A 12,626-nucleotide genomic window follows, 5' to 3' on the forward strand; every position below is an offset into this window, starting at 1 on the left:
CTTCAAGTTTTGCCAGGACATAATAAAATAACATTGGGTCAGATATTCAACCTTCGTAACTGCAAGGGAAAATTCCCACAGAATTGAATTGGGCAAAGATTTGGCTAAGTGCCAACCCGTGACCCTCACTCCTCTTCAGTTGCCAGGCAGGTCCAGGATTGAAGGGCTCCACAGCCTTTCCCTCTTCTTCCCCTAGTTACCTGTCAGTTACCAGGGCAGAACAGAGTCCATCAGTTCTAAGAGTCTGGCGTTCATCCGTTAACCTGTGCTTTGAAATGTGCATTCTATTTTTTGAACATCGATGTGTTCAGTGAGACCAACACAGCGTAGCGTTCGAACACATTTATCAACCAAAATTTCTTGAGTCCTCTGCGTGAATTTCTTCAGTTTTGGAGGGCAGTGCTTTCAACCCAGTTCACGGTGCTTAAGGTTTGATCAGCTGGATTCATCCTTTGTAGCCTAGGAGGATGTAATAATGACCCCTTTGGAGGGGTGGAAAGGGAGAACAGCTCCTCTTCTCCCCCACCCAAATTCCCAAACTGTAATCTTGTTTAAGTAGAAAGGTGTTGCCTGGCTTCTGACAGGTCACCCTCCTTTATGGAGGGGAGATGTGATTAAGGAAGCAGAGAAGCAGTGGCAGTCTGGAAGCTCCCAGCATAGTTTCTGGGGGCACACGGCTGCATCAGCCAATCATTGGAGCACCTACTGTGTGCGGAGCACTGTACTAAGCACTTTGGAGAGTTCGATAAAGTTAGTGGGTCTGATCCCAGTCCTCGTGGAGCTTCCAATCTACTGTCAGCAGAGCACTGTACTGAGTGCTTGAGAGTTAGTAGACATGATCTCTGCCCTCAAGGAATTTACAGACTTCACCAGACTGTGAGCTGTTGATCAGCCTCCATTTGGCCACACCCCACATAATCAATCAGTCAATCATCAGTCAACGGTATTTATTGAGTACTTACTATGCGCAGAGCACACTGCATAAGCCCATCCTTTGCAGATTTGCCACAACCCAATACCAAAATTGGATGGGATAGTTCTCTTAGGTTGTGAGCTCCCCGAGAGACAGGGACTATGTCTGATGCCCATCTATGTATTCTCTCCAAGTGCTTGGTGCGATGCTCTGCTCGGAATAAGCATTTAATAAATACTGTTACTCCTATTATTCTCTTCTGGTGGATTCACCAAGGATTGTTAAAGGAAGGTTTTGCTTTTTCATTCATATTCAGTTGACTTTTCCCCTCCTGAAAACCACAAATATTTTTGGCCAAAGGTGAGGCAAATGCAGTCAAGGAAGGCGTTTCCCTGGCTATTTGGGAAGGCATGTGATGGTCCACAGATCCTCCCTGTCCTTGGCATTTGCGGTTCCTCAAGTTTCCCATCTATGCCCTACTTCACAGTCCCAGAGACTGTATTAACTGGGACCAAGTGATGGGAAATAGGTGCTGTGGTGATGTCATCACTTAATAGTATTTATTGAGTGTCTGTTGGGAACAGTGGGCTGTAATAATGATAATGATGATGGTATTTGTTAAGTGCTTACTACATGCCAAGCACTGTTCTGAGGGCTGGAGTAGATACAAAGTAATCAGGTTGTCCCACGTGGGGCTCACAGTCTTAATCCCCATTTTACAGATGAGGTAATGGCAGCACAGAGAAGTTAAGTGGCTTGCCCAAGGTCACACAGCAGACAAGTAGTGGAGCTGGGATTAGAACCCATGTCCTTTGACTCTCAAGCCCGTGCTCTTTCCACTAAGCTATGCTGCATCCCAGCACGCTGCTCTGCTGCTACTAAGTGCTTGGGAGAGAGGGCAATAGAGGTAAAAAAACATGGTCACAAATGTTCATTCAATCGTATTTATTTACTGTGTGCAGAGCACTGTACTGAACGTTTGGTAGAGTACAATGCAACAAAACGTTGAAAGCTGTTTTGCAGAGACAGCTGCCAGTCAAATCGATCGATGGTGTTTCTTGAGTGTTTACTATGTGCTGAGCGCTGTGCTAAGCACTTAGTACTGTACTATGACTGCATGAGGCAGAAGCTTGCTGAGAAGCTTAAAGAGTGAGCAGTTTGGGAGGTAAGAGTAGAAGCCTGGTGTCCTCGCTTCCAGACTTTCATCTTCTAAGCCTAATTAATTTTTCCCATAGTCAAGTCAATATCCAGAACCTAGTCACTGTGACTGCCTAAGCAGGCAGAGTCAAGAATTTCATCAATCTACGTAGTCAGTCTTTATAACTCAGGATATAAAAACCCTGTTTTTTCTTTAACAGAAAACGTGTGCCTGAAATTTTGAGATAATTGTCTCAAATCTCTATTTTGCCTGCATAGACATGGCCATTATTTCCTCTTAATACCTCGACCACAGCCAGGTAATCAGAAATTGTTGTATTCACTGATAAGACCAAGGCCGGCAATTTGCCTTCAGCAAACCACTTCAGGAAATAACAAAGGCTGCATCTTTGGTTGAACCCAAAGAAGGAAATTTGAAAAAAAAACCAAGGAGGTAGCCCAATATATAAAGCTTTCTGACTGCCAAATATAAGATGCAGTTTTACTTCCTTCACAGTAGTTTTTCCACCAGACTCCACTATTTTGGATAGATTTCTTCATCCTTATGCCTGTCTCTGTCATTGATTTCATATTGTGTCTACACAAGGTAAGTAGTGTGGCAGTTTGAAAAAATGAAAAGAACCTGAATAGATTCTCTAAGAATATGAAGCAGAAGCAAGACAGGGGCAGAACTGAGCTCCATTCCATCTAGAATTCTGCCCCTGACAGCGGCATCAGGTTGGAGGAAATAAGTTGTCAGTCCTCCTCAGCATCCTTCTGAAAGTATAGAGATGAACCATCTAATATCCCTAGTTTTGGGATATTCTGGAATGCTTGTGTCAATGCATTTTCCCAAGCCCCTCTTAAATCTGCTGATATTTTGGCCTGCACAACTTTCTGAGGTAACCAATTTCATATGCTTGCCTCCAACCATATCTATACTTCTTAAAAATATTCCTTGGATTTGTTGTTTACATACCACACTCCAGTTTTAATGGCTGCCCCCTTATCCTTTTGTGGTGGAATTTGGTAAAATAAAATCCCATGTTCACCCCGTCCGCATCCCTCATGATTTTGCGCCATCTTCTGCTTAATGGCAGATGTGAGTCCATCCTCGTTTTCAAACTCACAAAAGGGGCTTGAGCACTAGTATTTCTTCTTGCTTCCTGGCCACAGTTGAGCCCTGCCTACCTAGGAAAACACTGCCTTGCACTGGTGACGAAATGGTCCCGGTCTGTGGTGTGCATTTCCTGATTTGGCTCGTGCTTGAGGAAAGAACAGCAATCATCTTGTTCCCAAGCATCCTTGAAAAGCAGTGTGGCCTAATGAATAGAGCGTGGCCCTGGGAGTCTTTTAGACTGTGAGCCCACTCTTGGGTAGGGACTGTCTCTATATGTTGCCAACTTGTACTTCCCAAGCGCTTAGCACAGTGCTCTGCACACAGTAAGTGCTCAATAAATACGATTGATGATGATGACGGGAGTCAGAAGGACCTGGTTTCTAATCCCAGTTCTGTCATTTGTCTGCTGTGTGATCTTGGGCAAGTCACTTCACTTCTCTGTGTCTCAGTTCCCTCATCTGTAAAATGGGGATTAAGACTGTGAGCCCTAGGCGGGACAGAGACTAAGTCCAACCCGATTATCTTGTATCTACCCCAGCGCTTAGTACAGTGCCTGGCACATAGTAAGCGCCGAACAAATGCCACGATTGTTATTATTCTTGTAGTGTCCCATATAACTTTCTAATCTGCCTTCTTCACAGATCTAAGAAGAAATGATTACACCCCAGAAAGGATCAACTCAGTCTTTGAGGGTGAGACAAAAGGAGAACCAGCAGCCGGAGCAGAGGATGAAGATAGCAGTGAGTGCCCAGAATACCACACCCGATTGTAATAAGGAGCTCGTAGGAAGAGTCATTGCTGCCTCTCCTGTAGTTGAGGACCCACGCAGTGTTGATAGTCACACTGACTGTGAATATGATATTGCTCTCAAAGGACCAAACAGATCACATGAGCTTCTGGCCTGGGAAGTTTCTGTTTTGACCAATCCTGAAGAAACAGTGGGGGCATGAAAAATGTGTTCCTCTTAATACTGACCTCTGTACATTGACACTTTGTATGTGTTCTTAATCCTAATGTTCTGCCTGAAGGCAATTGGAAGAGCCATTTGGGAATGCAGTTCATGTATACCTCAGTGCTTTATTTGGTCATTGACAGCTTCTATTCAGCAGAGTGGTGGGTACTAAAGAACCAGTGGGATTAATTTAGTTTAGTTTCTCAAAGAGATTTTCTCCATGCAGCTTATTCACCCTATACAAATATTGTATTTATGTATATATGTAAAGAAAGTGCTCAGGTGCATTACCTTTCTCCCATCCACAGCTTTTGAGACACATGCACACACACACGTGCGTGTGTGTGTGTGTGTGTTTGGCTCACTGATAAATGGGAATTGGTAAAGTGCTATTTGCATAGCTTGGAGAACACTTTTGGTGTATGTTGAACCCTTCAAAATTTAGGAGTATTTAAATTTAGATGTTGCTCCTGTACTCAGTAATGCCCAGATATTTCATTATCCTCTCAAAGGAAGGAAAAGCAATAAAAAATAAGCTGTGATGGAAATTAATAAGAATTTTTTTCTTTCAAACCTCAATGGGAATATCAAATGGATGAAGAAAATTTACTCTTTCTCACTATTTCTAGTGCTCATTGCCATGTACTTAATAATAATGATGGTATTTATTAAACACTGGTTGTGTGCCAAGTACTGTATTGAACACTGAGGTAGATACAAAATAATATCGGACACAGCAGCAGCAGCAGTAGTAGTAGTAGTAATAGCATTTATTGAGCACTTACAGTGTGTAGAACACTGAACTAAGTGCTGGGAATGAGTACACAGGTGGGAATTAGACACAGACCTTGTCCCCACTAAGGGCTCCCAGTCTCAGAATATAGATCAGGGAGAGGACTGGAAGCATACGTATTGGGAGCAATGGAACAATAAAATATTAAGACAGCTTGAGACAAAGATAGATACACAAAATAAAAGTCAGTAGGGAGCTGTGGCTAGAGGAGCAGAATTTTAGGCCCCCAATGAATTGAGTCCATGGTATACCCATAGCCACAGCAATGTCTTCTGCAGCCAGTAGCTTTCCTGAGGTTATATGAGCCCTCATGCTGCAGGTGTTCTCTTTCGTGTCTGATGAGTGGAAGGCAGGAAGGGATGGGGTCTCCTCTGCATGGAGAGGAATCGGTGCCAGTTCCTGGAGAGGAGGCATGGCTGGCAAACAGAGCGTCCTGGGGGTCTGAGAACACACAGGAAAACGAGGCTGTGGTTACCAGATGTTTCATTCAGCCACTATGAAGAGAGACAGTTCCTGTCTCACATGAGGCTCTCCATTTAACAGATGAGGAAACAGAAGTGTAGAGGAGTCGAGTGACTTCCCCAAGTTCATGCTGCTGGCAAGTAGCAGAGCCAGGATTAGAACCTGGGTCTCCTGACTCACAGTCCCATGCTCTTCCCTTATATTGTTGTGGTGTTGAAGAGTAAGTTTGTCACGTTAGGTTGTAAAGACTAAGATGTGGTTCTGATTAAAAACACATTTGAATGTCTATTTGTCTTGTTTCCAGAGTTACAGCGACTAAATCAACATGTCATGAAAAACAAGGCTGTTTATTTTTAAGCACAACCTGAAAACATGTAATTAGTCACTGAAAATATGATGTAGCAAGGCATGAAGTGAAAGATTCCTAGAAGCCAAAATGCATAAAGTATTTTGGTGTTAGAAAGTCTTTTTACAAGCTAGGCCTATTTCAGGGCAAGCCATGCATACTGTTAGAGAGATGAAAAAACCAATTCCCTGTTTTAAAGGATTCCTACCTAGTGGTTTCAAAACCCCCTATTCCGAGGCCTTTGATTAGTTGTTCTGGGGCATCATTTTTAACGTATGGGCCTATATTCTTAGGCTGGATTCATTCAATCGTATTTACTGAGCGCTTACTGTGTTCAGAGCACTGTACTAAGCGCTGGTGTATTGAGAATACTGCCCACACAAGACTATGTGTAGCCAGGAAGATCTGACTCCATTGATGATATTCAGTATTTGTATATTTAATATGTTCACTTTGTATACTTTTGTATAACTCTGTGGTGGGCCAGGGGTTTAGTTTGGGTGATTTATTGATTGTTATTGACGAGGGGTGAAGGGATAAGCAAAGAGTGAATTTCTACCAAAGTGCTGATATTCCAAAGGGGGTTTTCACTTTTCATCACCAAGAACAATCTTGTCCCTTCACTGCTGAACTTATGTTTGAAGATATTGTTTCAAGGCAATGGAAACAGAAATGAATGCTTACCTAAGACTAGATAAATAATTCAAGATAAAGCACTTGTTACATAGGAAGTGAAACTTGAAAATAAATGTATCCTGATTCCACTTCTTTGCACTGGGCTTTAAAACAAATCAATGACATAATTTTTTGTTTTGTTGTTTCGAGGTGAGCTTTGGGGATAGAAATAACTCTGGGGATTCTCTATAATCAAATTTTTCTCAATCTAGTATTATAGGGATTATTTATACTGGTAAATTAGTGACCTGTCTGTCATGATGACCATCATCATAATCATCATTATTGATTAATATTTGTCGAGTATCACTGGACCCATGCCCCCATTTGGCAGCCTGTCAATTGCAGTAGCAAAGCAGCAGGAAGAAAATCTTAACTACTAAATTCAGATAACCAGTTAATTTTTCTGACTCCTGAATAAGGGGAATATGCTCGAACCCAATTCCAAGAAGTTTTTTGAGTGTTCCTGGGATTTCTTCCTCTCTTGGCTTGAAGAACAAAGATTACATTGTGCCCCACCTGTTGTTTATATCTTGGTTTGCGTTGTATAGCACTATGCATCCTGTGGTACTCAATCAATCAGAACACTGTACTAAGTACTTGGGAAATCACCATATAACAGAGTTGGTAGACATATTCCCTGCCCACAGCGAGCCTGCAGTCTAGAATGGACTCTATATACTTGTTCAATAATATATGTTGATGATTGTCAACAGGATACCAGTAGTGGCAATAAACAGGTATCTGTCCATTAGCAAGTACACCACCAGATTACTTTTCCGTAAGTCACTGAGAAGCCTTCAGGTGATTGTGAGTTTCATGCACAACCTAAGCAAATCCATTAATTGAGAAATGTGAAGTTAGGTGTTTTGTTCTCATATCCATAAAGTACTTCTAAGCAGTTTCTTTTGGGTAAGTGTTTTGTGTTTGCATGTTTTCCAACAAGTCTTAAGCCTTCTGTAGCAGTCCTAAGCTGAATCCTCAACCAGTTCCTCTAAAACTCATCCATTTTTACATCACAGAAGTGCCTCCACTCCATGACTGTTGGTACAGGATGTTAAAGCCACCCAGAAATAATGATCACTTTATTACTCTTTGAAATAGAGATGGATGGAAAAGTCATCTGAAATATGGGTCATTACTATAGCCATGTACTGCAGTACATTTTTTTTTTTTTTTTACTCACATATCTCCAAAGTGTAAGAGAGGGAGAGATATTCTCAGAGGTTGGGATTTGAAGGCTGCCCATTTACCTCTTTGAAGTCTTGGTGTATAATTTTCCATAGTCATTTCTTGGGCAATTTTGTAAGAAACTAGTTGAAGCTAATTTATCGTAAGTAAAGCCAAATGTAATCTTAAAGGATTTTTTTTTCTTTAACAAGAATTTTATTATCAGAGGGTAACTTCAGAAGGGAAAGGAGACAGCATTTCAGACCCCAACAATATGGGATCACTGAGTGGCAAGATTTAATCACACTGTTTGAATCTTTGACCTGTAGAAATTTACTATGTTACTTTTCTTCCAGGACTCTGCTGAGCTTATAGTCCATGACCAGTTTATGTGAAAAGCTCTTCATAAAGATAATTGTATTGTTTTACATTTCAAAAAAGGTATACTTGAAGCTTAAAGCTATTGGAGATAGGAGACTTGCTCTCCTTCTTCTTCATCCTCCTCTTCCTCCTCCTCCTATGATGTTAGGTGACTTGCCCAATCCTTCTGTTTTAGAAAGCTTCAGTTTCCCTAACTGTAAAATGGAAGGTGAAAAAGCTCCTGCCTTCAAAAGAAGGTGAGGAATAATGACAGAACATTTTGTAAGTCTCTTTGAGATTCTCATTTAAAGGGCATCATATGAGTATGCAGGTACCATTAGTAATAAAGGATTTTTATTTTTTTATGTCATATAATCATTATTTAATGTACATTGAGGGCCCTCGGGGTGATAGGAGATGTACAGAACACATAAAACCCATGGTTCCTGTACTTTCTCTTCTTTCCAGGTGTTCAAAATTCATAGATGCTTTTTCATATTAAAAATTGTTTCGTGGATCAAAATCAGAAAGTTCCCTTTCCACAGGTAGTCAATCAATGGAATTTATTGAGTGCCTGCTGTATGCAGAGCACTGTATTCATTCATTCAAGCATATTTATTGAGTGCTTACTGTGTGCAGAGCACTGTACTAAGTGCTTGGGAAGTACAATTTGGCAACAGATAGAGACAATCCCTACCCAACATTGTACTAAGCGCTTGGGAGAGAAGCAGCGTGGCATAGCAGATAGAGCACAGGCCCGGGAGTCAGAAGATCATGAGTTCCAATCCCAGCTTCACCACTTGTCTGCTATGTGACCTTGGGCAAGTCACTTCACTTCTCTGGGCCTCAGTTACCTCTTCTGGAAAATGGGGATCTAGAATGTGAGCCCCACGTGGGAAAGGGACTGTATCCAGCCCGATTTGCTTATATCCACCCCAGCACTTACTACAGTGTCTGGCACTGTAAGTCCTTAAGAAATACCATAAAAATTATTATTCTTATTACAATACAACAGGGTTGGTAGGTGTCCTATTTACTTAGCTAACTGTTGTTCCATAGGTATTTCCAGTAACTTTTCTTTGGCTACATACCATTCTAGGAAAAGAAGTAAAGGACAAGTTAGCCAAACTTTGGGTGATTTTTAAAGAGATGGAAAGAATATAATCAAATCTTTGATGGCTGCAAAAATAGGAGACTTTCTTTAGGGACAAATCGCTACAAGTAAATTATATAACAGGTTTGGCAATAGGACCCTCAAATTTTGTCTGAAGACACCCAGCCCTTACTAAGCATTCCTCTGCTACATCTCCCTCTCTTACAAGTTGGCAGTTCTGGGGCATTTCCCCCTTTTAGACTGTGAGCCCACTGTTGGGTAAGGACTGTCTCTATATGTTGCCAACTTGTACTTCCCAAGCACTTAGTACAGTGCTCTGCACACAGTAAGCACTCAATAAATACGATTGATTGATTGATTTCTGCCACTATCCAAACCTCAAAGGCCACTACTCCTAGAACCCGCACTCCCCCGAGTAGAAGCATAGGTCACTATTGGAGACCCAGGGTGGCTGTGTTGTGTTGGCAGGGACTTAAAGGTAGACCCCACATGGAACTGTGGCAAGCATTTAGGCCTAAAAGTTTAAGGAAACTAAAAAAGTGAAAAGCATTCAAAACAATTCCTATATTGTAAATTCAAAAAAAATGGCAGAGAAAATACATTCTAATCAACATCAATGTGGAGGTGAGTAAGCCACCAAACCTGGTGGATTGATGTACTTAAATGCAGTTCAAGCCACTCTCAGGTTCCATCACAGAACCTGACCTCAAGGCAGCACTTCCCTCTCTCCCCGCCGGCAACACTCTTGGAATGTTTATGCTATTATCCAATTGCAATATGAATTAAAAATAGCATGTTAAGTCAATGAGTCAGAAGAACATTTCAGTTACTCATAGACTGAAGAAGAATGTATAGATATAGGGTGCTAGAGGTTTGTTGGCTTGGCAGTGTCTTTTTGACAAGCCCAGAGCATCTGTCACTGGCACGGAACCCCAGAGTCTAGGAAAGCAGTCACACTGGTACCCCAACCAAAGACGAGCAGGCCAACGGTGACCTCTGCCATGCCCCATGGGGGTTGCCAAACCCTGGTCTAAATTTTGCAATACAAATTGTAGCACATCAATGGCAACTTCTCTCCACATGCATTGGTCTAATGTCCAATTGCTTAATGTCCTCTCCAGGAGCCATCTCTTCTAGGAGGGATATTTGATGAAGATTTTTTTTGAGTCTCTTGTTCCAGGACAGTAAGTGGAGCAAGATCAGTGGGTGTCTCTCTTGCTTGTTGATGTGTTCCACAGAGCTGATTTGGAAAGTACCCAATCTGTCTCCCTGACCCTGTTTTTTCTTCCTCAGAACATATTCCCCACATTTTTCCTATTTTTCTTTTAAAGCTTTCTTGGGTAATTTGTGCATGAGTAATCAAGCTTGTGTCTGAAGTTTTCCTATGTGTGTGTGTTTGTTCATTTTCAAAGGTGATGATAGTGATTGCGAAACACTATTAATGCATGCGGGTAATGCTGAAAAGACTAATTTGCCATTTTGTGGCATGTATCAGCTGCACTTAAAAGTTTGGACTAACCTCATGAAACAAAATTTTGAGCTTGTGGAGGGTGGCGATCTTCTACCTTCTGGTTCTCCTACATCTTTGAGTGCTCATTCTCAGTTTTTCTTTTCCTGGCTCCTCCTCTGTGCCTCGTGGACTCTGAATCATGAGGAAGCTGAAATTCTGCTCCTCCAGTCACAGCTCCTTACTGGCTTTTGCTTTTATTTTGTGCACTGTATTCTTGACTTTGTCTCATGCTGTTAATGTTTTATTTTTTCATTGCTCCCAGTGAGTCTGCCTCCACCATTACTTAACTATCTGTTGTTCCACAGGTATTCCCCTGCCATTCTTTATAGATTGTGAGCCCCTTGAGGGACAGGGTCCATGTCTAATTTCCACTTGTATGCTCTTTCCCAGTATTGAGTAGAGTGCTCCGCACACAGTAAGTGCTTAGTAAATACTATTACTACTACTCTTACAGTGGGTGCCCTCTAAGACACTCACTCTCTTGGGGAGCTCATCCCCTCAGATGCTTTCAGCTACCACCTCTGTGGCTGACTCCCAAATCTACTTAACCTGAAATCCCACATCTCCTCTTTCCTCCAGGACATCACTCTTTGGACATCCCACCGGCACCTGAAACTCAACAGCACTCCATAATTATCCCAATAATAATAACCATAATAATAGTCATAATCATGATTGTGGATTTTGTTAAACACTTGCTATGTGCCAAATATTGTTCTAAGCACTGAGGTAGATACAAGATCATCAGGGCGAGTACTTTCCCTCCCCAAATGAAGTGCCTGATGCGGTGAGCCCACAACGAGCTGGCTTATTGGTGACTGTTTGTGATCCCGCAAACGACAAGAAGGAAGAGACTGATGAAGGCACTAATGGGCTCTGCCTGTGACAGGTGATTGCCGGCCTATGGGGGCAGAGCATGGAGGAAGGGAGGGAAGGAGGGAGGGAGAAAGAAAGCCTTCTTTTCCTGCTCTACCTGGTAACGGGCCTGGACTAATCAATGAGCTGTCACGTAGAGTCACAGCTACGACGTCTAAAGGAGATAAAAGGTGGTCATTTTTAATCACGAGATAGCATGCAGGGCAAGAAGCATAAAGAGGAGAAGCAAGAAGAAGGCACGCTGAAGCAGCACTGAGGCACGGAAAAGAATCTGGGGCAGAAGCAGCGCAGAGAAAAAGCACTGAAGAAGCAGAAGCAGCAGAAGGCAGCAGCACTTGGAAGCCGAAAGAAGAAGCAGCATTGGCAGAACGGGCTCCCTTGATCAGCAGACTGGTACTGGACCCTTGGTGGAATGGAGCGAGTGAGTGTGTTTATGTGTCACTCCACTGCATGTTGGTAAAACTAAGTAAAAAACTTTCCACAGTAACCTTGGTGATCAGAGAAGTAGCGTGGCTTTGTGGAAAGAGCCCGGGCTTGGGAGTTGGAGGTCGTGGGTTCTAATCCCGGCTCCGCTACTTGTCTGCTGTGTGACTTTGGACAGGTCACTTAACTTCTCTGGGCCTCAGTTACCTCATCTGTAAAATGGGGATTAAGACCGTGAGCCCCATGCGGGACAGCCTGCTTACCTTGTATCTCCCCCCGGCACTTAGAGTAGAGCTTGGCACATAGTAAGTGCTTAACAAATGCCATAATTATTATTATTATCAGAGGTGTGGTTTTACTTTACTACGTGTCACCGAGGCTCCCCCGGTCCAGGAAGGTCCTGGTTGGTACGAGCGGAGAGGGGCTCGCGACACCCAGTCTAAGTAGTGGGGAGAACAAGGATTGAATCTCTATTTTACAGATGAGGAAACTGACAGAGAAGTTAACTGACGTGGTCAAGGTCACACAGCAAGTAAGTGCCAGAGCCCAGATTAGAACCCAGGTCCACTGACCCCCAGGCCTATGCTCTTTCCACTAGGCCGGGCTGCTTTTCAAAACCCTAAACCCACTCCTCCCCCTAACTTTCCCATCTTAAATGATACCACCAGCATCCTCCTGCCCCAGGAGCCTACTCTTCAGTGTCGTTCAACTCTCACAGTCAGTCTGCCAGATCCTGCTGCTCTTCATGCACATCTTCCACACCCACTTCCCACTT

General features: G+C 42.7%; 1 protein-coding gene across 1 annotated transcript in view; it reads left to right on the top strand.

Annotated features, from left to right (window-relative positions):
* TRPM6 (transient receptor potential cation channel subfamily M member 6) overlaps window positions 1-4,657 on the top strand; it is a 155,152-nt gene extending 150,495 nt beyond the window's left edge. The window contains exon 39 of the mRNA XM_038769912.1: window positions 3,812-4,657. Coding sequence (XP_038625840.1) covers window positions 3,812-3,942 — 131 coding nt within the window. The 3' untranslated portion in view covers window positions 3,943-4,657. The remainder of the gene's footprint in view (window positions 1-3,811) is intronic.
* Window positions 4,658-12,626: the final 7,969 nt, after the last annotated feature.

Source organism: Tachyglossus aculeatus, chromosome X4 (genome assembly GCF_015852505.1).
Source record: "Tachyglossus aculeatus isolate mTacAcu1 chromosome X4, mTacAcu1.pri, whole genome shotgun sequence".
NCBI lineage: Eukaryota > Metazoa > Chordata > Mammalia > Monotremata > Tachyglossidae > Tachyglossus > Tachyglossus aculeatus.